The following is a 27268-nucleotide window of genomic DNA, read 5'->3' as shown; positions in this document are numbered from 1 at the left end:
CTGCACTTCCTTCTAGCTACTGTCCTGTAGAGGCTTCATCTCTTTACCCTCCCTTAACCTGGGATACTGTCTTTGCATTTATTTGTCTTAATGACCTGATGTTTTGGGTGAATGCCCTGTGACCCCATTTTGGATCTTCTGTTTCTTCCTGATGACGTTGAGGTCATGGTGCCAGATGTGGACACGGAGATGTCACCGCTATTCAGAGTCCGCGTCTGGACCCCCTGCCCCGGCAGGCTCCTTGTCGGCGCTCAGGTGAGGGCCCTCCCACCTCTGCTGCGTGTGCTGCGTCCCCACACGAAGGCGGCCAGGTGTTCTGCTCCGTCTGGGCTCCTGGGTTTGGCCTGTGCCGTACATCCTCACTGTCTTGGCCTCGCCAGCACGGCCCCCAACTACAGGCGCCCTCCGCTCACTCCCCGCTCCCGTGTGTGCCTGTGCCGGATTCATTCCATGCTCGTTTTGTGTACAGCGCACATGCTTACACCTGTTACCGGAGCCTACACATGGCTTCTTTCAGTAGCTTAGGGTTGTGTCTATGCTCAGGGTGCCTTGGATCTGGCCAGTGAAGACTGTTCAGGTAGGTCCCTGTGCCCGTGTGCTGTGACCCTGCTGTTGTGAGTCTTTTCTTCCTTCTGGCAGAAACCATGTGGCAAGGCTCACTCCCTGTTCTGGCTGCGTCGGCTGCTTATCTGGGGAGCCTGGCTTCCCCTCAGCGGGAGGGCCTGGGTGTTGGGGGCCCCCGGCTGCTTGGGCCCTTTCTGGTCCCTTTGAGCAGATGGAGCCGGGAACATGTGACATGGCTGCGCGCACAGGTTCTCGGTTCAGAGACCTCGGGGTTTGCTGGATGCCCACGGCTCCATCCTCCCTGCCCCTTTTCTGCCCTTCGCCCTCACGTGTCGCATCTCCCACTGTGCACTCGAGAACCGCTCTGGGTCTGTTGGCGAACATACTCAATCCATAACACGTGTGAAAGTTTCAGGGTCGCTTTGCCCATACTGCATCGGAAGACGAGGGGACACGCACCAGTGAGGTTGTAGTGACCTGAGTGCCCCCAGCCTTGCAAAGTGTGCAGGGTCCCGGAAGTGTCATCAGCATGGTCACGGGTTAATGATTAAACACAAAGGGAACTAGGAAGTCACATGCGGTGCTTGCGACAGACGGCTCTGCTTGCCAGGGCTCCCGGTGGGTCTGTAGAGCACGGGTGCCCAGACAGCAGGGTCTCCAGGAGACACCAAGGCAGTCAGTCGCCTTGATGGTATCTTGTGGCGTTCATGATGGAGTACTTAAATCAGCCTCTGCTCTCAGGCAAATGCTTTCGGAAAGGGACTGAATTTGAAAGGGGCCGGGTGGGCGGTGCCCAGAGATGCCTGGGCCTGCCGTCCCCGTGCCGTCTGCCTCCCTGGCATGGGCGCCCATCTAGGGCCTCTGCCTCGAAAGAGGCTCCTCAGGCCGCCTGTCCCGCCTCTGGCGCAGTGAGGGTTCCCTCTCGTCAAGTCAGGACCTCCACCTTGCACCTGCCCTTCTTGGGACTGTCTAGTGGGCCCTCAGCAGTTCTGTGCCAGCCTCCGTGTCTGGACACAGGCTTCAAGAGGTTACAGGTGGGAGCCGTGTCTGACCCTAGTGGACCCGTGCCTCGGTCAGGCGCCAGCTGCAAAAGACCTGCTGAGGGGCCGCTCAGGAGCAGAAGATGACTTGTGGGCGCAGGGCCTACCTTCCCAGCTTTCACAGGGGTGTGTGCCATGAGGGTGGAAGCCCCCGTGGGGGTCCCCACCTTGATCAATGCATTGGGGCTTCGGTCAGACACAGCTCCTGCCCAGTGATCTTGGGAAGGGGTCTCCTTTCTGCTCTTTCCTGCCCAGAACATTCCGTCTGGAAAGGGTTGAGCCTGTGACCTTGGTTGACCTCTTGATCCTCGGGTACCATAGAGGAATGGATGTGGGTTTTGGAGACGTGAGCTGGGGGTCAGGTCCTGGCTACATCGTTACCCTTCAAGGTTTCGAGCAGTTCGGCACTCTATCCGAGTAACGGGGACAGTGTGTTCCTCATGGGTTTACTAACATGTCGGTCAACGCACCCCAAAGAGCATGGGTGTCCAGGCCCTGTGCATTTTCAGGTGCCCTGGCCTCACCCCCTTCATGGTGGGAACAGCGTGTATTCGACGAGCCCCTGGCATGTTGTCAGACGCTGCAGGCTGTGTCCCCGTCTGCACCTTGGCCCTGCGCTTGGGAATGGTCAACACTGGGGTCAGAGAGGGGACCTGGTAACAAGCGGGGATTGTGGGCGGGTGCTCGGGCGGGGTCAGAGCCCACCCCGAGGAGTTGCTCACGGGGCGCTCTGAGGATGCCTGAGGGAGAACGTCTTAGGCCCTCTCCTGGCTCTCGGGGAACGAGGTGCCTCAACACACCGTCTGCACCTCTGTAGACTTGTGACCCTTGGGGGGTCTAAGGGGGCGGAGGTCGGAGAGAGGACTCTTCCCTGGAACAGACTCCGGCATTTCAGTCACATGCTCACCCTCCTCGCGGCTGGGCGGGTGTGGTGTGACCGCGCCGTAGGCCGGCTCCGTGGGAGCCCCATGCTGCTGCTCCCCACGCCGGACCTGCTCAGCCATGGGAACTGTCCCCAGCGCTCACTTAGTCTTGACCTGCAGCTGGGGTGTTTATTTACAAAGCGAGACTTAAGTGGGATGTGGGTGCTGCAGATGGCATTTCTGCAGGGTCACAGTCGGCCACTGAAAATATTTACTTGGGAGGGACACTCTCTCTCTGATTTGCACCCATAAAAACCACTTAAACTACAGATGGCTCATTTTCCTGTTACCTGAACATGATCTCCCTTCTTCTTCAGGAGGCCTTGCCTTTGCCTGTGTGAAGATCCTTGAGGCCCCACTTTTCTGGGGAGGTGGGCCCCCTGAGTGGAGTGTGTGGGGTTCACTTTGGTCCCGGCTTAGCCTGCATTGGAGGCTGGGGCCCCTCTAGCCTCAGCGCACATTGAAGGCTAGGGGCCCCCAACCACAGCCCGCATCGGAGGATGGGGCCCTCAACCTCAGCCTGCACTGGAGGCCAAGGACCCCCAGCCTCAGCCTACATTGGAGGCCTGCGGTTCCCAGTCGTAGTCTACATCAGAGGCCAGTATCCCCAGCCCTCATTGGAAGATGGGGCCCCCCCAGCTAGCCCACTTGGAGGCCAGGGCTCCCCAGGCAGCATGGACGGACAGGGCCCGTCTGGCCTCAGCCACATTTAAAGGCGGGGACCCCAGCTTGTGTGCATCTGAGCACAGGACCCCAGGCTGGCCTGTATCAGAGGACGGGAAACCGCCCCCCACAGGGCTGCCTCCTGAGTACCCTGAGCTACTGCAGGTGCCATGCCTGGTGCTGATAGTACAGAACCTTCTGGAAGAGCCAGGGCATGTGGTGCCTCTGCAGTAGGGCTCACTTTGGCTTCTAGAGGTTGTACAGGAGAGCATCAGACATCGTAGAGAAGCCAGGTGTGTGTGGGTGACTGGACGTAGGTGCTGGCATCGTGAGGGGGCTCTGGGTGGACGGGGCTGGGTGGTATGTTCTTGTGAGGAAAGACCAATTCTGCTGCCGGGGACGGGCGCTCCCCCCCCCCCCCCCCCCCCCCCCCCGGAACAACCTAAGGATCAGCATGTTACTATGTTTTATTGATAAAGGTTTTCTCGTGTACGTTTTTGGGAGAACTGTTTACAGTTCCTTCCTTTTCGCCCCCACCATTGTTCTCAGACGCCAGCATTTTACCACGCGTGCCACCTCCCCCCCAACAGCCTGCACCCTTGTGGTCTCAGTCCACGGTGGCGTGGGTGCCAATAAGACCACACTTGGCAGTAGGCCAGCGGCTCAGACGGCATGGGGTCTCTTGGTTGAAGAAGAACCTTCCGTCTCAGGCAGCATGGGTGCTCGGAGTCGTTCAGTTGGGGTCGGTGAGCAGCTGTTCTGAGCGGGGTGCCGGGGAGAAGCACATCTCCGCTCCTCTCTCACCTGAGCACATGTGTTGGTACCACAAGGAAGCCACAGACATGGAGAACAGACCACACCGTCCAAGTCAGATCTGCTTGGTGTGTTCTGTCCATACTTCATTTTTCCCAAGGATGGCAGATTTATGGGCAGATTGACCTCCGAACTGAGGTATTTCTTCCAAAGCGTCCCCGCCTTTTTGCTTTCATTGGCCAGCCTGTGAAGCATCTTCTGCTACAGGACACCATGTGTGCAGAGCGGAGCGTGAGCCCATGCTGGTCCCCGTGCCCATTCGCCAATGCCATGGCCTGCGGCAGTGGGCAGGGGTGGGAGCCCCAGTGCCACGCACATGGCCCAAAGTCAAGGTGCCTGGCGGGGAGGGCTCCTCAGAGCCCGCGTGTGCCCGCAGCTGGGGCGCAGACGGTCCAGGACATTCCATCAGGGGTCAGTGTGTGGTGCGGCCCAGCCCTTCCTTCGCCTTGCCGTGCGGGTAACAGCGTTTGGTCTCTGCTGAGCCCAGCTGACTACACCGCACTGCTGAACTTCCCATCTGACTGTTCAGTGCTGTCCGGAATGACCGCCTTCAGGGCGGCGTGGCAGAAGCGGTTCAGGGCTGACACGTTGGTTTTCTGCTCAATGTACAGCCTCAGTTTGTCCCTAAAGGTCTCCCCCAGAAAGCTGTAGATGAGGGGGTTTAGGCAGCTGTTGGAGAAAGCTGCCAGGTTGACGATGTGGCCGGTCAGGGGGTAGGCATGGCGGAAGGACTGTCTGCAGGGAGCGGCTCCTGGCGGTGTGCGCTGCAGCAGGTGGACGCTGATGAACACGTTCTCCGGCAGCCAGCAGATGAAGAAGACGAGCACCACGGCCAAGATCATGCGGAGCGCCTTCTGCCGCCGCGGGCGCAGGCCTCGGTGCTTGTGCGCCGTGACGAGGACCCGGACAATGAGTGAGTAGCACAGGCCGATGATGGCAAAGGGGACGAGGAAGCCCAGGGTGACCTCGAGCCACTGTATCTCCTTGACGTCCGCGAAGCAGAAGCAGACCTCCTCCGTGTGCTGTAGGTGCACTGCGGTGAAGGGCACTAGCGTGGCGGACACGGAGGCCATCCAGATGAGGCCGCAGCTCAGCCGGGCATGCTGCTTGGTGCGGAATGGGCCGGAGCGCATGGCCCTGGCCAGCGCCAGGTAGCGGTCAAAGCTCATCCACGTGAGGAAGAAGACGCTGCTGTACATGTTGATCTGCAGGAAGAGGGACATGAAGGTGCAGAGCACCGTGATGTCGTAGTACTGCTCATCCAGGTTGAACACCTCAATAAGGGAGTCGGCCACCAGGATGAGGTCAGCCGCCGCCAGGTTGATGAAGTACAAGTCGGGGATCGTCATCTTGTCCCGGAAGCTGATGTTCACCACCAGTATGAGGATGTTCCCCACGAAGCCGATGGGGAAGAGGAAGATGGTGTACAGGCAGGAGAGAAAGAGCCCAATCACATACTGCTGCTGCTCAGAGAGCTCACCTGTCTGGTTTGCCAGGACGCTGCTGGGGAGCACGTGGGATGCGTTGAGCCCCGGGGGGGTGCCGTTGTAAGCGGTTGGGTGCGTCTCCATGCCAAGGACAGGCGTGGGGGGCGTCTCGGCCATATCCCCGGGTGCACCCCCGTTTGGGTGTGCCCCGTGGCTCACAGGAACCCCACCTGAACCTTAGATCCGTCTCTGGAAAGACAGGTGATGCTCGGTGAAGTGAGCCGGACGTTTGTGAGATCAGAATTCACCCCAGGCAGCCCTGGAGGTGGCGCGGATCTTCTCCGCACGCAGCTGGGCAGGCAGAGACGGTCCTCCATGTCCACACCGTGAGCAGCGCCTCACCCAGCTTCTGGTGGGCGGCGGCTGTTGTGGCCGGGCCCATCCACTGGCGCTCACCACCTGCACACCTGAGAGAAGCAGACAGAAGGGCGAGGAGTCTGTGATTCAAGGCTCTACAGCTCTCTGGCAGGACAGACGCGGCGGCAGGTGGCCACCAGGGGACACGTGGGGCGGTATTTGAGGTCCTAGCGTCTCAGAGATTTGGTTGTCACTGAGCTGAAGGAGAATTAAGTGTAGAAGATGCCCTGTCTTCTGTCCCTAGGGCTCCTGGGCAGCTCAGTCCGAACTGGAGCCTGGACAGTGAGTCATGCTAATGCGCGGTGGACGCCTTTTTAAAAAATAGATAGCAGGCCTATGAAGTAACGCGGCCATTGGGTCTGGAACTCTCAGGAAAAGTACTATCTATCAGCAGAGGAAATCAAATTTATTTCCGTAGCTGTTGGAAAGAGAACAAAGGTGGGAAGGGAAAAACCCAGCTTCTCTAAAGATGACAGACCCAGGACGCCCTGTGGGGACTGGGGCAGAGTCTCTGACCATATGATAGATGGAAGAAGCCTGGGTTTTCCCGCTGCCCTGGGCTTGAGTGCCCCCAAATGAAACTTGCTTTGATATGAACTAAAAGGGAATGTGTAATAAAAATGGTACTTGATTTAGGAAAGAATATTTAGTTAGTGTTTTGATAAATAACTCTGAAACCTAACAAATCTTTGTAATGATGTCTGTCACCTAGAAACTGGGTTTTAAAAAGCCAGGGTCCTTTAGGCTCTGTCGCTGCTACCAGTTCTCAGGTCCGAGTCTGCCCACCACAACCGGGCTCGCCCACTTGGCCCGAGGGTGGGAGGTGTGGGGGCTGCTAGCAGCTGCACTGTCTGGGCCACCACGACTGGGGGGGGCTCCTGGCATTTCGGGGTGGGACCCCCACAGAGGCCTAGAAACCCTGAGGGAGCTGACCTGGCATGTGAAGATGGCCTTGAATGTCTCTTTCGAGGGTTGGTTCTACCCTGTGAGATCGTTAGCAGCCATTTTTGAAGTGCTGCCAAACCAGACGTGACACGTCCTGACCTCCTGCTCACAGGTCTGGCTCTAAAGGAAACCCCGAGAAGCAATGCAGAGCAAGACAAGTCACAGCCTTCTGCTCAGAGAGTATAAACACTTTCCAGAAGGCGTGCTCAGCTGGGGCGGGGAAGCTTGTGTTCGGCATGTCGTCTTCATCTCCAGGACACGGGGCCGGTTTGACTACGCACGTGTCCTTGCTCTCAGATGCTGCCCATAACATTTAAGGCCTCGGTTTGTAACTCTCTTGTAAAAAGCACTCTGCATGCTTGTTAGGCTCTCGATGCGGAAACCCAGGCCGTTTCAGACCGTCTTCAGAGGCAGGCTTACAGGGGAGGGACCCTCAGCACATGACACCCAGGGGCAGGAGTGTCAAAATAGGCTGCGCAGGGAGTGTCCAAGTGAGTCCTGCCCTGCTCTTCCCCGCATGTGAGGCCGTCCATCCTGGACAGCACTCTTACTGCCACCGTGGCGTAATGACAGAACATGGCGCCCGTGTGAAAGTGGACCATGGGTTTCTAAAGATGAGCGTCGGTTCGATCTCGTTTTGGTTTGAGTGTCTACTGTCTGTCCAGTTCTAGAAAACTAAAACCACATTTGGTCAGGTCCACCGGGTGTGGATCCGTGTGAAGGAACACGGTCCATCCGGCCATGTGGCCGGGCAAGCATGCACTCCCCTGGTGGGCCGGTGAACGTCCCCGCACACAGAGCGTCTCCCTGTCCTGACCGGCCCATGACAGCACACCAGGGGCACCATGCTGGGCATGCATCACAGCCTCCCCTCCTGTCCTGCTGTGACTATTAGAGCCAGGTGCGGGCTCGTGTGTGGAGCCTCTGCCCCACAGCCTCTGTGCCCGGTCAGCAGAGCAGCCTTGTGCCCCCATCTGCACCCGGCTGGAGCCGCAGCACGCTGCACCTCAGTCCGTCTCCACCCGGCACCGACCCCAGTGCACAGCCGGGAGCCCGGAACCCAGACTCACCTGCACCTCGGCCTCAGCCGGCCGCCCCAGCCCAGGCCGGCTCTGCACACACCCCTCTCCTGTCCCTGGGGGCCCCCGCTGGCCAGCCTCGGCAGGTGCACTTGCGGCAGGTGCGCTTGCAGCAGGCTGGAGGCACGGCCGACACGCTCCTTTGGCTGGTGGTGCAGATTCTGCACTCGCTTCCTTCCGCTGGAGAACACTGGAACCCTGGTCCTGGAGGGGGGCGCCTGGGGCGCGGGGCTGACCTACCGGAGTGCCCGTCTTCGTCGGCATCATCATCACTGCGGGCTCATCGCTGCGCGCTCAGAGGCTCCACACCAGAGGGCTTTATAGGCTTCCCAGGGCTGCCAGTTGTGCTCTGCTGGCCCGCCTCCTCAGCTGACCGGCTTTAACCATTTATTTGCTGGCTTTTTTTAGCCCACACTGTGGCAATGAGCCTATGCCCACTGCGCATTTTTATGGAAGTTTCCAGATTTAACTGCCTTTCTTCACCCATGGATGCAAATTTTTTTTTAAGTTTAAAAGCATTAAGTAGGTTTTGTGTACCTTTTAGATGTTGACCCAATGTCGCTTACTAGAACTTAAATAGTCTTGCTTTTAAGACTAAACGGTACATTTCCTGAATCTACAGAGCACTGTGCAAATTATACAGAGAATTCAACCTAGGAGTTTCACAAAGGTAGTTGAAGAAAGAAATTTGAAGAAAGAAATTCAATCCCAAGAAGCGGCAGGTATTTGGGGCAAGTACATTAGGAATCAGAGTAGTTTCTCTGCTTTGGGGATGAGCTGCCTCTCAGCAATCCCCTTCCCTTCCTCCTGGAACTACAGTGGCCCTCATGTAGGGGGGGTGGCCTCCATTCCCAGCCCCAGGGCCTGCTGTCTCCCTGTACCCCTGCGGCCTGGAGGAAGGCTGGTGGAGCTGCCCCACCCCCAGGGGTACATGTCAGGTCAGAGGGCCTACAGGGCCTGCGCCAGCTAATGCAGTTGTCACAGACATTAGACATTGGTTGTCGTCGATCTCATACTTTCTTCTTGGTGACTTCTTTCTTTTTAAATGTTTTTGAAGTTGTGAGATTGAAGATTGAGGCTGATCCTACGTACGTTTGGGTGTGAGCGAAGCGGAAGGCGGCAGCTGGCACTGTGGAGGCCAGCGTGTGTTCCTCCCAGATGGGAGAGGCTGCTTTCGGGCTGGAAGCAGAGGTGTCTGGTAGTGGGAAGGTTGTCGGCACTGGGTGCCCCTCTGGTCACCTGCGCTGTGGTGGTCAGGGTGGCTCCCTGCTCAGTTTTGTACGGAGCCTGTTTCACACAAGCTTGAAGGTATTTTCAATGATAATAGTGTCACGTTTTTCAGGTACATGTTTTGGGAAACATACACGTTGCCCGACAGAGAATACTGTGTCAAGTTTTTTGTGGAAAAATCCTAACATCCAGTGTTCTTTCCAGCCGTAGAATTGAGCTGTGATTCTCCTCTGTTAGCTTGTTACAGTTTGGAATGAAATGATGACAACAAGGAGGCCAGTGTGAGCTGAGACCTACTTGGGCCGGCCTCTTACTCGTGCGATTTCAACACTGAAAGTGCCCGAGGACACCATTTTGAAAGAAATGAGTCATGAGAAAGTTACAACTTCCTTTTGAGTTATAAATAAATAAATAAATAAAAACCCAAGCCTTGAAATAGCCAAGACATGTCACGTAAAAATAGCCACTGCCTACTCGCCCCAGCCCGTGGCTTGCTGGCCCGCAGCCCCACTGGGCCCTGTGGGCCGAGGAGGACCTACCAGTGACTCTAGGCATCCCCCAACCCCCCACATTTCCTGCTGAACTCACTGTGTGATGGAGGCTCCTGAGACAGGCCTGCTGATGTGGACGAGGCTGGGCTGCCAGGCCTCCGGGCACCAGGCAGGTAGTCACCTGTCAGCCCTCACAACTAGTTAGCATAAGGGACTATGCTTTTTGGGTTTCAGTCTACTGAACCTGAGCTGGCGTTTGCATGGCCAGGGATAGGAAGCATCTCACAGATGTAATGCATGGAGCCCTCCTGTGAATTTAAAGTCTACCCTTCACTGAGCATTCACGCCAGGCTTGGTTTGCTAAGCACATTGCATCCACTGGTCCACGTAACCCTCGCCAAGCACTGGTGCCACATGCATGGGAAGCCTGAGCTCAGGCATGTTGGCCCCAGGCCTCGGTCTCGCCGATTCTGAGGCCCACGGAGTGCTTCCCATGTGGCCAGTCCCCTGGAACAAGATTGTCTCCGTGCTGCAGGTTTTTCTGTCCATCCCTAGAATAAGATGACAGGGAAATATCAAAGGGAATCGAGTCTAATCAGTTTTTATTTAGTTAAATTTGCAAATGCAGCCTGAAATGAGTAATGTGCAGAGAGCACAGACATACAGTAAAGCCAGGAGGCCTGCCTGGGTGAGGGGACCCCAAGAACGCTCATCCTCACTCCCAGCTGCTCCAGGTCCAGCACTGTGTACCTGCAGCAGTCGAACTTCCCCGTGTCCCCCCATCCCTGCCAGCCCTGTTCTTCTCTGTCAAAGACTTGTGCTCCCTGCCTGAGGAGGGACTCCTAAGGTGAGGCGCGGTGCCACGGAGGGAGCAAGTCCAGTCTCTGACTTGCCAGGTCCCATTTTCTCCCTTGGGAGTCTGCTGCCCCCTGACCCGGGGCGCGTGGGGGCACCATGCATGTGGAGCTAGGTGATGCAGGTCACCCTCTGTCTCTGTCATCTTCGTCCTCCAGCGGGCCCTTCCTTCACCGGGCAGCCTGCCTACCAGACGCCTGCATCATCCTGGGCAGCTGGGCCCCCGTTCCCTTTGGCCGCGCACAGGGAGAGTGTGTGTCCCTCTGATGTATTTGTAGGGCAATCAGTGGGACTCGGCTCACAGCTGGGACCCCAAGCTTCGGAGCCCGTCAGGCTGGGAAGCACAGCCTGGCCGGTGCGCTTCCCACGAAGGGGGGGCAGGGGGCAGGCGGGGCAACACCTTCGTGTGTTTTCTCTGATTGACCTGACTGAGGGGACGCGGGGTGCCCCTCCCCACACCTGGTCGGTAGGGTTCTTTGAGACACTTACTGAGCACTTCCTGAGCCTCATCCTCACACCAGCCCTGAGGCAAGACTGAGGCCTAGAGAGGAGAGGGGACATGAGTGTGGCTGAGGATTGCTGCACACGCCCACCTCAGGGAAGCCCAGGGTCCTGGCCTGCCACTAGCTGGGCTGGCCAAGGGAGGTGTGGGCTGCAAGGAAGCGCAGGAGGCCCACAATGAGTCCGTGGACCTCGGCGGTGGCCCAGTGTCAGGACCTGCCATTCTGGACGAGCAGAGCAGCACCTACCGGGCACCCCCTTCCATTTGAGCTCTGCTCTGCAAACCCAGCCCAGCACCTGTGCCCGCGGGAGTTTGCGTGCCGGCACAGCCGTCCGTGAGACCTGGTGGCAGTCCTCTGCACATGCAAAGGTGTGTGTCCAGACCGAAACGTTCCGAGCAGAACCCATCTGCCCTGAGGCCATGTCATAGAGAAAGATGGCGGGGGCTCCGCAGACCCGCCGCACAGCCTTTTCCCACACCAGAAGGGACATCAAGTGTCCAGGTACCGGCCGGCATCAGGTGCGGCCTCACTCCCTGCTCACCCTCGGCACTTTATGGCAACATAAAGGTGCAGTCCCCATGGTTTCGCCACTGTTGACTTTTTGGACAGCTGGGCACCTCTCGGCCGTTGCCCGGAGCCGTCTGGACGTTTCCTCTAATTCTCTGAGAGCCAGGTGCCACGGGCAGCCAGAGCACGGTGCGTGCGGCTTGCACAAGCACAGGTGGAAGGCGCACACCTGGCTCTGCCCGGGGCTTTGTAGCGGTGGCATGTTCTAGAACGTCTTGCTGGAGACCTGGGTCCTCGGGGAGGCTTGGAGCCGCAGGAAGTGGTTTCTCCCTCTCCCTCCTTCCCCACTCAGTTCTGACTTGTTTTTGTGAAGTCGAGGTTTCGCGTAAGCCTTCTGGGTTAAGACATTTCCCCACTGCTGGAAACCATGGGTCTGCGCGTTCTCTTCCTTCTCTGTGGCTCTTGACGTTTCTCTTGGCTTTGTCCTTGAAAGGCTCCTGCTCTCGGTGTCCTGTCTGTCCCCGGACAAGGGGTGAGTGAATGAGACCCACGTGGCACGTGTGGCAGCCACCCTAACCCCACAGGGCCTGCTGGGGCCTGGGGCACCTTGACGTTCCGGAGGGCTGGCTTCCCCACCTCCTCTCTGGGCAGAGCAGGACCTCGTGGTGTCTCAGATGTTGGGCCTCTTTAAACGATTTGTTTAAAGAAAGGATCCTACTGCTCAAAAGACAAAGTTTGAGAACCACTGTCCATTTATCCCAAATACTGAGAAACTCAGTGGGATCACCAAGCTCACTGTCCCGGCACCAGTCAGCTGCTTCTCCGAGGAGCCCTGAGCACGTGAGCCTAACCCTCCTTTGGTTCACACACTAACAGGCTGTTGGTGTCTGTTATTCTGGATTTGTACGGTGATTTAGGTCTTCCACCTCTGACCACGAAAAAGTGACTTAAGAGAACTGGCTGTAAACCACTAAAATGAATAAAAGAGAGCTGTTTTGAAACGTTGGGACAGTAGACAGGGCAGGACCGTGGTCTCTGAGAGAAGGAAGCAAGTGGGGTGAGCCCCTTCTCGCCCGTGTGCCCGCCCAGGGTCAGGAGGGGTCCCAGGCAGCACAAGATGACCGCACTGCCTTGAAGGGATGGGATTGGGTTTCTGGAAGCCTGAGGGAGCTGGAATTAGTCGGAGATATGGCTGGGGAGCAGGGAGCCATGCTGAGAAAGAGCCCCTAAGACCTGGAGAGTGGACCGTGTCTGCGTGCACAGTACGAACAGTTGAGGCTGAGCTGGGAGTAACCACAGCCACAAGCTGAGCAGTTCCCAGAGCACAGGCCGGCCCATTTCCACGTCTGCATGCCACCAGTCAGACTAGAGGAGTTTTTGAGCATTTACAACAAAGAGGAGAGAACTCCAGGGTGGGGTGCCTGAGTATTTAGGCCACTCCAGACCCCGCTACCAGAGCTCAGACACTGCTCTCCAGAGAATCCTGCAGATCTACAAGGGGCACCCTGTGTGTCCTCCAGAGTGAGCTCAGTCTTCTAGGAGGAGAGCGAGAAGTTCAACATTCAGCAAGGGACATTCACAACATCCAGCATCCAATCTAGTAAAAAATTACCATATCCTGCGCCAAGGAGCGGCCCTCACGCATCAGTCTGGATGCCCTTGGTCCTGCTCAAGCCTCCTGGAGGGAGGGAGCCGTCTTCACTTCCCGGTGCTCCCAGCTTCCTCCTTCACCCTGTCAGCCCGTGTGGGTGTGCGGGCTCAGGACTCAGGCGTACCTGAGCAGGCACAGGCCCTGGGTGTGCGAGCCCACCGAGGAGCAGAAACAGAAGGGGAAGGAGGTATTTAAGCATTAAGTGTTTTAATGGCATGTTACAGAAGCTACTTAACTGTATAATACAAATCCTGTTTTTGCAAAGAAGTAACATCAGCACTGAAGACAGACTTGCAGACGGCACGCTTTGGCCACTAGTCTGCAGAGGAACATGAGATACCCGTCAGAGTGGAAGCCATCCAGACAAAGGAGTCTTACTCGGCCCTGAAAAGATGTGAGCCGCGAAGCCAGGAGGATGCCGAGGAACCGTCAATGTGTGTTCTTGTGTGAAGGAAGCCCATCTGGAGAGCTGCCCACTGTGTGATACCAGCCGGGTGGCGCTCCGGGAAAGGGTGGACCAGGGAGACAGCAGAGAACACAGCGGGGGGGGGGGGGGGGGGGGGGGGGGGGGGGGGGGGCAGGGGTGGACAGGCAGAGCACGGGTTTTTTAGGGCACTGGGTACTCGCTGTGGTGCCATAATAAAGGACACGTGTCTACACCCCAGGAGTGAGCCCAGATGGGAGCTTTGGACTGTGGGCCACCGTGATGTGTCAATGAAGGTCCATCCACGTCCATGTGATAGATGCTCCAGCTGGTGGGGACGTCACTGTGGGGAGGCTGTGCACACGTGACCATAGGGTATGTGGGTAATTTCTCAATTCCTCTCAGTTCGGTTGCAATCCAAATAAAATTGCTCTGAACAGTAAAGTTTTGATGAAAAATTGAAGCTGTCAAAGGCATAGGTTTCCTACAACGATAGACACCTTCCCTTTGCCCATCTCCTTTCTCTGTTCAACCAAGAAAATCTTGTTTTTTGGGTTTTTTTTAATCTTTATTTTTGAGAGAGAGGGAGGGAGAAAGGAGAGAACAGGTGGAGGAGGAGCAGAGAGAGAGAGTGAGAGGGAGACACAGAATCCGAGGCAGGCTCCAGGCTCTGAGCTGTCAACACAGAGCCCAACGCGGGGCTCAAATTCACAAACCATGAGATCATGACCTGAGCCAAAGTTGGACGCTTAACTGACTGAGCCACCCAGGTGCCCCAACCAGGAACATCTTAATATAAATGCAGCAAGAATGGTAAATGTAAATTTTGGATTAAGATTAATTATTGAACCTTGTATTTTATGTTTCGTATGTTACCAGCCTTTCTGCAAGTCATGTCAAATAGAGCAGATGGGGGGGGTTTTGGGCACAGAGCTTTTCACAGACAGAACCCCTGGCAGTGGGCACCAGCTGCCTGCCAGGCCACAGGGGGCAGGAAGTGTCATGTGATGCTTTGTCAGCATGTGGGTGACACTCAGACTCCAGTGATGGTGGCATTTTTAGAAAGATAAAACTGGACTTCTTTGCTCTTGGAGATACTCATGTGGGCCAGGCCTTCTGGCCATGTTAAAGGGTAACCAGTTATTGATCCTTTAGGATCATAAATTCCGTTGTCGTCCTCTGGCCGGGGCAGGGGTAGAGACCTGGGTCAGCGTGCAGCTACACTGAACGTGGCATTTCAGCCCGGTCAGATCAGTCTAGCTGGCTCTTGCTCCTGCATTCCTGCACACCTGACACGCAGGGTTTCCCCTCGCTGCAGGCCCTGGTTTGAGCCAAGCTCTGGGGCGTTCCCAGAAGGGGAACTGAGTGCCAAGAAGCCACTTCTCCGCACCTTCAGAAGATCCCTGCTCCCTAACCTCTAGGCAAGCCCCCTTGTCACCATCTTCCTGCCACCCGCATAACCCCTGCTATCCTTAGGGGGAAGCTGTCGCAAGTCCCTCCCGGCATCCTCAGGCCAGGTGCTCCGGGAGGTTGAGCAGGGCCAGCCTGCAGGGCCTGTGGAGGAAGAGGATGACCAGGGAATTCACACAGCTCTCTAGACAGGACCAGCTCCATGAGTTCGTAGCTGGGCGAGCTCACTCCCCCTGCAGCTTTACCTGGGCCGCTGCAGGAGTGTGGTGGTGTGTTGTACAGGAGCCTACAGGCAAACATGCCGGGGCAGTGGCTGGGACTACGGTGGGGGTGGGTAGGGGGCAGAGGCTTCGTCCCTCCAGGGAGGGGCTGCCCAGCAGGCCGGCTGGACAGTGAGCAGGATGAGAAACGCCAGCTCCAGGACGAGGGCCAGCCCGAAGCGCAGGTTGACCTTCATAATGTCATACTCGGCCGGACAGTCAGTGGGTCTGCCTGGCACAGGGCAGATTTGGAGAGCTCCCAGGCGTGCCCAGCAGGGTCACCAGCCCCAGAAAGCTGCAGAAGGCACAGCCCCCTACAGCAGCCAGGCTGGCCACGGGCTCGTGGGCGCCCCCTGTGGCCGTGTGCAGGCAGGGCGGAGGGCCCCGCAGCAGGAGCATGAAGGGCATCGGCAGCTGCATGTGCTGTGTGTCAAGGTGGCAGACGGTGGCCAGGAAGGAGAGGACGGCGCAGCTCCGGACCATGTCATCCAGCGGCGCTGAGGGAGAGCAGCGTCACCAGCACGTTGGTCACCGTGATGTCTGAGGAACGCGTCCAGGCCACCCTGCCTGCCTCGGCTCTTTACGAAGATGGTCAGGTTGAGTAATCTGGACGCCAAGCTCACCAGGACATTCAGGGCCAGTAGACCTGTAGGCACCTGGACACGATGCTCTGCGTGGCAATGACAGGTACCGCATCCACATGTGGGAGCTCCTCCCAGCCCGTCAGAGCTGCAGCGGAAGCGCACTACAGGGTTGCTAGGCGGTTACCGTGGAGGCCACACCAAGGGGTCAGGGGCTGTGCCCACAGGAGGAACCCCCACCAAGATGAGTGGGTACGGGGGTTGGTGTGGCAGCCCCCTTCCCTATATGGGGCCCCCTGGAGCAGTGGCCTGCGTGCCTGTGACACCGGGCAGGGGTGCGAGGATGCACCCACCCTGCTTTCTAGCTGGCCCCTTGGCCCCTCCTCCCCAACCACCTTCTCAGGATGAGGTCACATCCAAGCCCCACCCCTGGATCCTGCGTGCCAGAGGCCTCGATCCCCCCCCACGCTGGACAGTGGGGACAGAGCAATGGGGAGCGCGTCTGGAGGACCCGGGCCAGAGCCCCACCAGCCAGCGTATCGCGCTCACTTCAGGCACGGCCTGTGCCTCGTGGGAGCCACCTGAGTCTGCACGATTCTGAACCGTTTTGTCCAGCTTCTGGGCCCAGAGAAACTCTCATGGACTCCGGCTTGAGGGGACCCTGCTCATAGCACCCACTGTAGAAACAGAAAGGTGGTGCGCCGTGGCCACTGCCCCCAGAGCATGGGGCCTCTTGCTTTCGAGGCCGGAGCTGTTTTACTGTCACCGGGCTGTGGAGTCCCGAGTCGGGGCTTTAAATGACCGTGCTGACAGGCTCGCAGCAGCCTTCCGGCTGGTCCTTTGTCACAGACATAATTCTGTTTCCTTGGACGTGTATCCTCCCCATTAAATTTTAACTAACTAGTAGGGGAGGCTGGGAGACCCCGTAGCTGCGTGTCCTTCGAAGGAAGGTGAAGGAATAAAACTGGAAAGTCGATGTTAATGGAAGGCTCATGGGTGGGCGCCACCACCAGCTGTCATTTTCCCTGCACGGTGGCCCAAGGGCCCAGGTGGAGAACCACACAGTGCGGCCACGCTCAGCCAGCATGTACTTCAGAGGTAGAGGGCACGTGTCAGCGGCTGCTCTTCCCGCCATCACTCGAGGGCGGTCTGAATAGCGCTCTTTACTAGACATGCTCGCGCAGGTCTTCACCGCCCCCAGATGCCCCGCCTGTGTGACAGCCCTGAGGTGCACTGTACAGGGGCCGGGGGCACCTCGGTGTGCTTGCTGGATCTGGTGTGTGGACAGCTCTGCCCTTGGACTGGCCCTGCTCCATGCTCCTGCTCCTGACCCTACCTCCGCACCCCTGCTCCTCACCCCACCTCTGCGCCCCTGTTCCGCACCCCACCAGCAAAGACAACACCATTCGCCCCAGGAAGTGCCCAGAACACTGGTCAGCTGCAGGGAATAGACGCAGGGAAGGCCTGATGCCATTTCCTGACCTGTGGTCAATGCTCACAAGATCTGCTTTCCAATTTGCCTTAATTAAAGATTAACATGCCGAATCACTTCCTCTCAGTCTGGCCACGGTTCTTAATTATCTAGTCACTCCGCATCCCGGGGTCACTCATCACCTTAGGCAGCAGCAGGTGGACAACGTTACAATTCACCATGTCTCTCGGATGAAGCCAGGCAGACGCCCAGGGAACGTGCGCCCACAATGTGCCCACAGAGGTGAGGAGAGGAGCAGGGGAATGCTCCGCACCCTGCTCCTCACCCCACCTCCTCACCCCACCAACGTGTGGTTTTAGGGGCGTTTGTTGTCAGAGGCCACCGGGCCTGTGCCAGTCAAGTCTGTGACCTGATCTGGTGGACAGGCTCTGGGTCACCTAGCCTGGTGGACAAAGGCTATGTGTCCCCAAACCTGCCCTTGAGAGCAGGTCCCAGACTCGTCAGCCTGTTGACTGCTTCTCCCCTTGTCCTGTGCTTTTCTCTAGAGGCTGGGGCCATTCCTGGGGGCCTGGGGGCCTCCAACCTCACCGCGTCATCCGTCTGGTGAGTCAGTGTGCTGGCATCGACCCCTGCTCTCCAGGCTCCAGGACCACCCCCTCCCAGGCAGGGGAACATTCAAGGAAAGGAGGGCCCCAGTGTATTCTACCAGCAAAGAAAGCAGGGTGCTCCCCACCCCCACCCCACCCCCCCGCATCTGCAGTGAGTTCCATCTCCTGCATTTAACTGAAGTTTGCTGGCTTTGGTCCTCCTGCCTAGGGTTGTGTGGGCAAAGAGGATTCTGGCACCTTTTGGTGCCTTCAGAATTGGGCCCAGGGTGAGGTATCCCAGCAGGTACAAGTCACGGGTCTTGGTGAGGCCAGCCTGGGAAGGGCTGGTGGGCTCTCTCTGCCTGGGCCCCACCCAGCCCACCCGCCATCTCTCTCTGCTGAGCCTTCGTCAGGGCCAAAGCTGACACCAGGGGCCGAGCTGCTCACCTCTCTCCTTACCACTACGCTGGGCTATGTTCAGAAAGATAACAAAACATGGAAGACCTTTTCTCACGAAATGTCCATGACTCCTGCTCTCCCCGTGATCTCTCCCTCACATCCCTGGCTCTCTTGTGTCTCTTTTTTATGGCTTCTCTTTGGCCCTGACAGTCCTCCCTCCCCACCCCCCAGCCCCTCCTGCTCACCCCCGAAGGGGTGGGGGGCAGAGTCCAGAGCAGACGCGGAGGTGGGCTCCCCGGAGTCCACGCTGTTGCCCATGCTGTTAGGACTCAGGTCTCACCGCCTGCCACATACGCTCCTCGAATCTTACCGTTTCCCACAGGAGGTCGGGACACTTAAAGTCCCAGTGTGCAGCGGAGGTGACTAGGCCACGGGGCAATGGGGTCATTTGTTCTGTCACCCAGCTAGTTACAGATGGCCTCAAGGCTTGACCCTGGACACTTTGGCCCAAGAACCTGTATGTTTTCACAATTTATGTTCAGTAATAATTACTCCTTTGGGTGTATACTGTGGGTGCATCTAGTCACACGGACTCCACCACACGCAGGGTCCGAAAGGTTCCTTCAGCCCCTAAATCCCTTTGTGCCATTTGGCAGTTCACCCTTTCCTACACTGAGCCGCGGCAGCCATTGCTCTGTGGTCCGCTCCTGTCATGTGGACTTTTCCAGAATCCTGTGCATCAGGCACTTTGTCCCTCAGTGTGACGCACGGGTTAGAGCAGCACCCCCCCCCGCCCCGCCCCCCAATTCAGAGAGAGACAGTTTGTGCACTCGCCATGCTGGTGGCATCTGTGTCATTCCCGGGTTCTGGCCATCGCAGCTGTTTCACATGTTCACGTGTCTGTTTTCACACACGAATGTACGTTTTCACAGGAAGTGTATTTTTTGCTCTCCGGTGGAGGTCACTAGCAGGAACGCCAGGGTCTCTCGGTTGCTATTAAATTCTTTATTTGACGAAGGTGATGTTCTGTGCTATACAGGTGAGGTGTGTGCTGTGCTGCTGTGAGCGGGTCAAGCTATGGTGGCGCCGGCGAGGCCACGTGCTCATCCCACCGTCCATGTGCCATTGTCAGCCGTACGCTGGGTCTCCGTGCTGCTGTCACCTCCCATTCCTGTCTGTGTCCTGACATGTCATCCGTCCCTCCAGAACCACCATCTCATTGGGGTTTCTTAAAGTTCATTTTGAAAGATGGAGCATGTGAGCAGGGGAGGGGCGGAGAGAGGGAGATAGAATCCCAAGCAAGCTCTGCCTGACTCCGGGCTCTGTCCCGAACCCTGAGACCATGACCTGAGCCAAAAGCAACGCTCAGATGCCCCACCGACTGTTATTTTACAACAGGTTTAACTTCTTTAGATTCCATGTGTGTGTGAGTCGTGGGGCCCGTCCTGATGTGTGTCACTGAGCGTGCTGCACAGCAGGTCCGTGTGCTGGTCCATGTCACGGTTGGATGCTGTCCTACTGTGTGCGAACGCTGCATCTTCCTGCTGCATGCCCGTTGATGCACTTGGGCTGTTTTTAACTTGATGTGAAGCCGCTGGTGTCTGTCCATGAGGCTGGGCTGTTCTGTGTCTCTGCTCGTACTCCCCCCCCTCCCCCCTGTGCGGGCACCCGCATGCTCTCCCCCCTCCCCTGTGCCAGCACCCACGCTTCCCCTTCCCCCTCCACCAGCACCCGCGCTTCCTGCCCCCCCCCCCCAACCATGCCAGGGCCTCTTACTGGAGGCTCCAGAGTCCGTGGCAGAGCAGACGAGCTGACTCTGAGACTTCCCCGGGCCTTGTTCTGGTCCCAGTTTCAGGCCAGGGATCAGGGCTTCGGGGCCCTTTCTGAGCCAGGACAAAAGGCTGCCAGGGTCCAGCTCTGGCGTCCCCTGGGAGCTGGCCAAGGCCAGAGCATTGAGAATTTTGTGTTCGCTACAGCAGCTCGTCACTGCAGCTCCTTGGACAGTCTTCCAGAATGGGAGGAGGGTCAGCGGGCAGGGCTCTCACCCTCCCGGAAGCAGGGCTCTGGCTGGTGCCCCAGCCTTTGCTCCCCTGGGCCTTCTCCCAGCACCTGCCTCCGCCCCACGGGCTACGATGCTGCAGACCTATGCTCAGTGGCAGAGTTTTCTGTCCCTGGAGGTTGTGCTCGGTGTACTCAGGTCCCTGCTTCTGTGTGGTCCCTGTCGTCCCAGTGGATGGGCAGTGGCTCCAGTGCTGTGACCCCACTGTGGACGTCTAGCTGGCCTCTGGGTTTTTGCTCTCGTTTTTGTGCTTTGCCAGGTCCTTTTCAGTCCTGTGCTCACATCACAGGTGATTCCTGAAGGTCACAAGGTGCTTCTCTGTGTGGAAAAAGCAGAAGCGTTTGAGGTCAGACGGAGATGATTTATGTCTCCTGAGGGGAGTGTCCACACATGTCCACACATCAGTGTGTCTCCTGGAGGCAGTGTCCTCGGTGGTTCTGCTGTGTCGTCAGACGGCCCACCGGCATCCCCACGCCTGCAGCCCCGTGGGTCCCACGCATGAACCTTTGGGAAGTTGTCACTTGGGTGCCCCTGTCTCAGGTGCCAGTCCTCCTCCACCAGCTCGTGGCCTGGCAGGCGTGGCAGACACATGAGAGTACGGTGGCCGCATTACACGTCGGTCTGGTGGCAGGAAGGTGGGCAGCCACCGAGTTACAGGACGGAGCACACGGAATGTAAACTGCCTTTTGTCCCGCCCGGGGCCCTCGGCAGGAAACTTCCCTGCTCTGTCCCTAGTCACCAACCCCTCCTCCCCCTTGGCCAGCTCCTCCCTCCCTGACTCCTGCCTTCCCTCTGGCAGCACATGGCTTCTTTAGCGCCTCTGGTCTTGGCTGCATCAGTGTTTCCATCCCCGTGTCATGTGCACCCTGCAGCCTGGGAGCTGTCAGGCCTGCCGAGTCCTCATGCAGCCCATACATGGCCAGACCCCGTGCTGTCCGGCCCGGCCGGCTTTAGGAGCGGCAGCATGGAGGGCACGGGCTCTCATGGGCCTGTGGGCTGGGACGGGAATGTGGCGGGCAGTGCGGCTGCTTACCCACGCCCTGCCGGGGGCCTTGCTGCCGGGCAGCGCCCTCAGCCCCATCCCGCTGGCCCACACACTCGCCTGCCTGAACCGTCCGTGGTGTCTCCTATGGCTTCGGGGGAGTAACTTCCTTAACACGCTCCATTTGAGTCTTCTCAGGCCTTCGTGTCTCCCAGACAGTTCGGTGCGCACGAGCACACACCTGCCCCTGGGAGACACACTCATTGTGCACACGTGCACACACCTGTCCCCGGGAGACACACTCACGTGCACACAAGCACACACCTGCCCCTGGAAGACACTCCCACACATGCACACACCCGTCTCCAGGAGACACACTCAGACCCGCACACTCCCCTGTCCTTGGGAGACGCAGCTCGTCCCTGTCCACCCGGAGCGCCCGTTCTCACAAGTGGACGTCCCTGCCTGGAGCGGGGGGCCTGCCTCGCCACCATCCCCACAGCTTTCGCGGGCACTTCTGTGTCCCTGCGTAGGTGGGGAAAGGCCTGCCGCTCTTAAGAGTCCCTCGGCTCTGGGCGCCCATGTGATCCCTCCTGACACTGCGCACGTATCCCCTGGGTCCCCTCGGCTTTGCAGCAGGAGGCTGTCAGAGACATGGTGAGCGGAGAGCCCCTTTCTAGAAAAGTCTTTCAGTCTCCTATGAGAAGCTTCCCACCTGTCTGGGTGGTTCTGAGGGCAGAGACGACGGAGGTATCCCAGCCTAGGGGTGCTCGTTTGTGTCCACTGTAAGCCCCATGGTCCGTGTTTGCCGGCACCTTCCAGCATGCCCAGGGCAGCCTCTCCCCCCAAAGCCGTGCCTGAGACTGCAGGTTTTGCAAACCCACCTGTGGCTCCACGACGCCTCCTCCATCTGCCCACCCACCTGCCTCTGTGTGCTCACCAAGCACTCGTTAGGAGCTCAGCCCGGGCTGTTGGCCATCCCGGCCACATCCTCGTGGTACGTCTGTGCCGTAGCTCAAGAGACCCTGTAGCTGGCACCTGGTTGGATGGACAGGGCTGGCTGCATGGTGAGTGAGACCATGTGCTCCATGGAGTGTCACAGCAGGGGGCACCGGGTGGCCTGCCATGGGGTCTGGAGTTGGGTTGGTGATCTGGAGGGTGGCTGTGGCCTCACTGGTGAGGGGCAGGGGCGCCCTTTTCGACCAGACAGGGAGTGTTCCACGGCCTCCTGTCCACTTCGTGAGGTCCTGGGGCCACATCTGATGCTGGCGCTCAGTGTGGTGTGTGGCACCGATAGGGCCAGACCAGCCACCGCACCCTATTTCTGTCTCCCGCACATGGCCCCCGCAGTGTCCCATGCCCTGGACAGCAGTGTGGGGCCCTCAGCACCTCGTAGCCAGCCTCCTGGTGATGGGGTGCTGTGGCCTCTCCCCTGGCAGTCTCTGCCGCCACCACCTTTCATGTCCGCCCCGGCCCTCTGCTGCCCTCACCCTCCTCAGGTCCCCAGCTGAGCCTGACGGGGAGGCTCAGCAGGGTCACAGGCAGGGCCCAGCCCTGTCCCAGGAGGTGGAAGGTTCGGCCCGTGGGCTTCCGTCGTTGCCCCGCCCCAGTGGTGGGCAACACTGCCACCCTGTGAGATGGGAGCCCCAGCTTCTCACTATGTGGTTCTGTCATCTTGGACAAGTTAATCAGTCTTTGTGAAGATTTTATCAGATGAGGTGGTGCTGGGGTAGACATTCGGCTCCTCCCCACTTACAGAGGATTCAGGCGGTCGGGGGGGACCCGTCCCTTTCAAACACAGTGAGTATCAACCTGAAAACAAAGCCCACCTGTACAGAGCCTGGCCGCCCCTGCTTGCTCTGGAAACTCGAACCTTCCTTCCCAGGCTCCAGCCTCTGGGTGGAAACGCCTCTGTGTTTGGGCTCCCAGCTCCACCCGGCCACAGTCACAGAAAGAGCCCCCTGATTCGTGCCCCACGAAACGTACGTTGCAGATGTGGCTAGGGGGAGACATGTACTGAACTCTGCCGGACCGAACCTTGTCTGTGTTTGTACCCCTACACCAGTAACCTTATGGCGGCTCCGCTCTGTATCTGATGTGTGTGCTGCCCGTGGGCAGGCCTTTCTGGCTGTGTTTCCAGGACGCGGAACTAGAGCCGTTGATAATCTTTCCTTAACAACGGAGGCCTGAGCAGTCTGTTCAGTCACTTCTAGGCCGAAATGCTTGAAAAATAAACTCCGTTTTTCTTTTTACTGGGGTCAATCTATACCGTAAAGAAGCCTTAGTTTCCAGAGTGAAACGCCGCTCAGCTGTGAAATGGCCCGTCCCTCACCCAGCTAGCGGCCGAGTGCCATCCGCGGGGCTGTGGGGAGACAGGAGGCAGGGAGACAGAGGGCTGGTGGGTGGCTTGGCTCCTGTCGGCAGCAGTGCACTTGCTCTGTGCCGTGGCCCCTGCTGGCAGACAGGCAAGCAGCCGCCTCTCCAGCCCGTGTGGGCTGCCGGCCTGCCCAGCGCCTCCTCCGCTCTCCAGGCACCTTCCCCCCCGCCGCCCCAGCCCCTTCCCTGCCCTGCTTCAGCTGAGCCAGCCAAGGGAGGGTGGAGAAACTCTGGTACAAGCATAGCTGCTACAAGAACCACTGAGGCTCGTGTCCTGACCCTCTGGTCCCAAGCGGAGGGGACAGCCTGACGCCTGGAGCTGGGGTTGTCCGGCTGGCTGCTTAGCCCTCAGGACTCCGTCCCCTCCTGTAAAGTGGCAGTAATTATAGCGGTGCTCCTCGGGGTTCTCTGAGGACTAAACGAGCTGGCACACCTGGATGTCGGGTGCGCGGGACGGCCAGCAGACCCAGGTTTCTGCCACACGATGTGACCCTCACAAAGACCAGACCCCACGTACATCCGAAGTGCTGGGATCCCCGTCCAGCCTGCTGTCCATCTACCATTGGGCACCTCAGCGCCCTCCTCCCAGCCTGCCTTCTTGTCACATCCTGGCTTCCTGTGTCTGTGGACCTGACCCCCCGCCCCCTGCATGGGCTGACCATGCCCCGAGGCCATGTGTTCTGAATCAGGGTTGGGGTGCAGGAAGACAGCCCCCCCCAGGACGGTGTGCTGGGCCGCCTCATTCCTGGCCCATGTGCCCTCATTGCCACGTGCAGGACCAGGTGAAGGACTTGTTTGCAGACACTGGAGGGGGAGGGGGGTAGAAGCTTGTAGAAGCTCTGCACACACGAAGTGCACCCAGATCCTGGAAATGGGTGAAAGCATGAAGGAGGGGATGCCCTTGACCCCACACCCTCCCCGGCCCTCCCCTGCCCAGGGGACCAGCCTGCCAGTGAGTGGGGTTTTCCCACTGGAGCAGGAACTCACAGTGTAGGCTACACCCCAGCCTCCCTGGCCGTGCTTCTCCAGTGCCTGTTGCTGGCCCTGAGTTGAGAAGGCGACAGCTCTTTCAGGGAATAGTGACCCTCCCCTCCCCTCCCCTCCCCTCCCCTCCCCCAGGACGCACTGCTGGGCCTTGCCCTTGTGTGTGAGCAGGGACAGTCAGGCTCCGTGTTCTCTTCAGGAAGAGCATCTGCCCTTGGCTTTACCCATGGCAGACGCTGGGGATGTCACCGCGCTGTCCCGCGTGGCCTCCACAGGTGGCCTTCTTCCGTGCAGAACTGTCCCACCCGTGTTCACGGAGCCCCTGACAGTGGCCAGATGCGGAGCAGCCCCGTGTGTATGGATAGAGGACCGGATCAACAGAATGTGTGTCCACATGGGGGTGTTGTTATTTGACCATAAGGACTGGCATTCTGGTACCTTCTCCAGGTCAGGGAGACTAACAGACGTGGTGCTCAGCAAGAGGAGCCTGCAGGTCCCTGGAGTGGCCTCTTCAGTCATTTCCTTTAAGACCAGTACTCACAACCCTTTTGTCTCAGCTCTTGTCACTAAGGCATCTCCTCGGGTTTAAGAATGGACTTATTTGAGGTAAACACCACAGAACTCCGCTGTTGTGAGCAGATGTCACGGGGCTGTGCGGCAGCCACCAGACAGGCTTCCTCCATCCCCGTTCCCCGGGCTCTGCCCCCATCCTGCTGCCCCTGTCCCACTGCCGCCATCCCGCAGGCGGAGGAGAGGGTGGGCCGATTATGGACTGCTGGCCTCTGTTGCAGCCCAGGCCACAGCCTCAGTGCACACCCTGCGGTTGTGTGGGCTGGTGTCGGGCTTGCGTGCTGATGCCCCCCCACCATGGGCACTCCTGGGACTAGACCCTGAGGCTGCTGTCCTGCTGTCTCCTTTCTGGTTTGTCCCCGGGTTCACAGGGCCTCCATCACCCACGGAATCACATGGTGGACCCACAGCCCTAAGTAACAGGGCCTTTTCACAGGGGATCTGGGCTTTATGGACACCTCTCTCTCTGAGGAAAACCGTGTCTGGGCTCCTTGTGGCTCCAACACGACTTCCTGCTGCAGGGCCCGGCCCACCCAGCCATGTTTGCCCAGCTCTCCACTTGCAGATGAGGCGCTGCAGGTGGGGAGGCAAAAGGTGTCGGCTGGGGCCGGGAGGGGTGTGGGGTGCAGCGTGCAGGGGGCCCCTGTGGGAGCAGGCACTTTGCAACGGCATTGTTCGCACCATGTGGAATCATGAGGCATCACAGAAGCCTCTCCTTGACCCCTTCAGTGCGTGGAGGGACTCGCAGGGGCAGGCCCTGCCTGTGTGTGCCACTGTGGGGACAGGGGTCCTTCCACCGTCCTGACCGCATGCCGGGGTAGGGATTTGCCGCCAGGGCCTTTTCCTTCCTGGCCCACAGGTCTGGCTCCTCAAGAGTGCGAGGGGTATTGAGCCACACGTGACCTGGCAGGAGAATCGCAGGGACTTCCAGGTGGCCCGAGCTCTGCACGTGGAGCTGTGGGGGCCGCGGAGGGGCTGCAGTCCTCAGACGAGGGCAGTCTGGTGCCTGCAGGGACACCTGTGGAAATACAGTGCCCAGGAATGTGGGAGCGCCTGACCTGGACTCCAGGGACAGCGGCCTAGGGAACGGTTGTGGAGTCTGGGACACAGTTCGGGGATCAGAAGACCATTGGGACCCAGGCCCTGGATGGCTGGTTGCCCCAGGAATCTGTGGGCTTCTTGTTCAGCCCTCTTTGTGGGGACCCGGCCCGGCCCGTGTCTCCAGCACACCTCTGCCCAGCAGCTCACTCATCTCTGATCCCCACGGGACCTCCCCACTCCCCACCCCCGCTGCCTCTTGCCTGTCTTTTGGGTTCTGCCTCTACTACTCACTTCTCTGTCTTGGGTTGGTTGCTCCCTGGGTGAGGTGTCCTGGCCGCCACAGGACACAGGCCAGCCTGTCCTTTGTCTGCCCGCAGGCCAGGCCTTGCCTTTTGGGCATTAGCCATGGCCATACAGGCTGACCCCGTGGCCCTTCTCGGGCGCCAAGGCCCCTCCTGCCCCAGGTGGAGGTAGGCGTGTGCTTCTGGCGGGGCGGCAGGCCCCCTTCACCGAGGAGCTGGCCGTGTGGGTGCTGCCACGGACCATAGGACACTCCTGCCATCTTGGCCCACAGCCCCCAGTGTCGTTCTGGTCCTTCCTTCCGGAGTCAGTGATGCGCTAGATTTCCCCTCAGCTCCCTTTTCCCCTCAGCTCCCTGTCTTTTTGAGTGTCTCTCTGGACTTTTTTCCCTTAATATTAATTCTTCACTTTTTGTTTGCTCACATTGTCCCAAACGTAGCCAAGAGGAGCCACTTGCAGCCAGGACCTGGGTCCTGTGTTACCGCTGGCATGGGTGTGGTCATTTCAGCTCTCCTTACTTCCTAGTGCAAGGTGCCCCAGGCTGCCCTCTGGGGAGCCCTGTCCCTTCACAGGGGCACATGGGGAGGGGCAGGCCCAGAGTAGAGGCTGGGCTTGTGGGGCCTCCAGCCAGCCGTTCACGAGTAGGCCCAGAGGCCTTGGGCCGGAGCACTTCCCCTGCCAGGTCCTCACCGCTCACCACTGCCCCCTTAGATACAGAGCTTTTCCAGCATTTCTTTTTATTTGCTTATTAGTGC

General features: G+C 58.7%; 2 protein-coding genes across 2 annotated transcripts in view; one reads left to right on the top strand and one right to left on the bottom strand.

Annotated features, from left to right (window-relative positions):
- The window catches only part of CUNH7orf50 (chromosome unknown C7orf50 homolog), a 110620-nt gene that overhangs the window by 29520 nt on the left and 53832 nt on the right, over positions 1 to 27268 (top strand). The gene's annotated exons all lie outside the window — the stretch shown is intronic.
- On the bottom strand, positions 3649 to 8064 carry GPER1 (G protein-coupled estrogen receptor 1). Its single transcript, XM_039225949.1, has 2 exons — positions 7863 to 8064; positions 3649 to 5897 (listed from the first exon to the last, which is right to left on the bottom strand). The coding sequence occupies exon 2, from the start codon at positions 5605 to 5607 to the stop codon at positions 4495 to 4497; it is 1113 nt and encodes a 370-aa protein (XP_039081880.1). The 5' UTR covers positions 5608 to 5897; positions 7863 to 8064; the 3' UTR covers positions 3649 to 4494.

This window comes from Hyaena hyaena, unplaced genomic scaffold, assembly GCF_003009895.1.
Source record: "Hyaena hyaena isolate Hyena2069 unplaced genomic scaffold, ASM300989v1 scaffold_20, whole genome shotgun sequence".
Lineage (NCBI taxonomy): Eukaryota > Metazoa > Chordata > Mammalia > Carnivora > Hyaenidae > Hyaena > Hyaena hyaena.
This window is presented reverse-complemented; position numbering and strand designations above follow the sequence as displayed.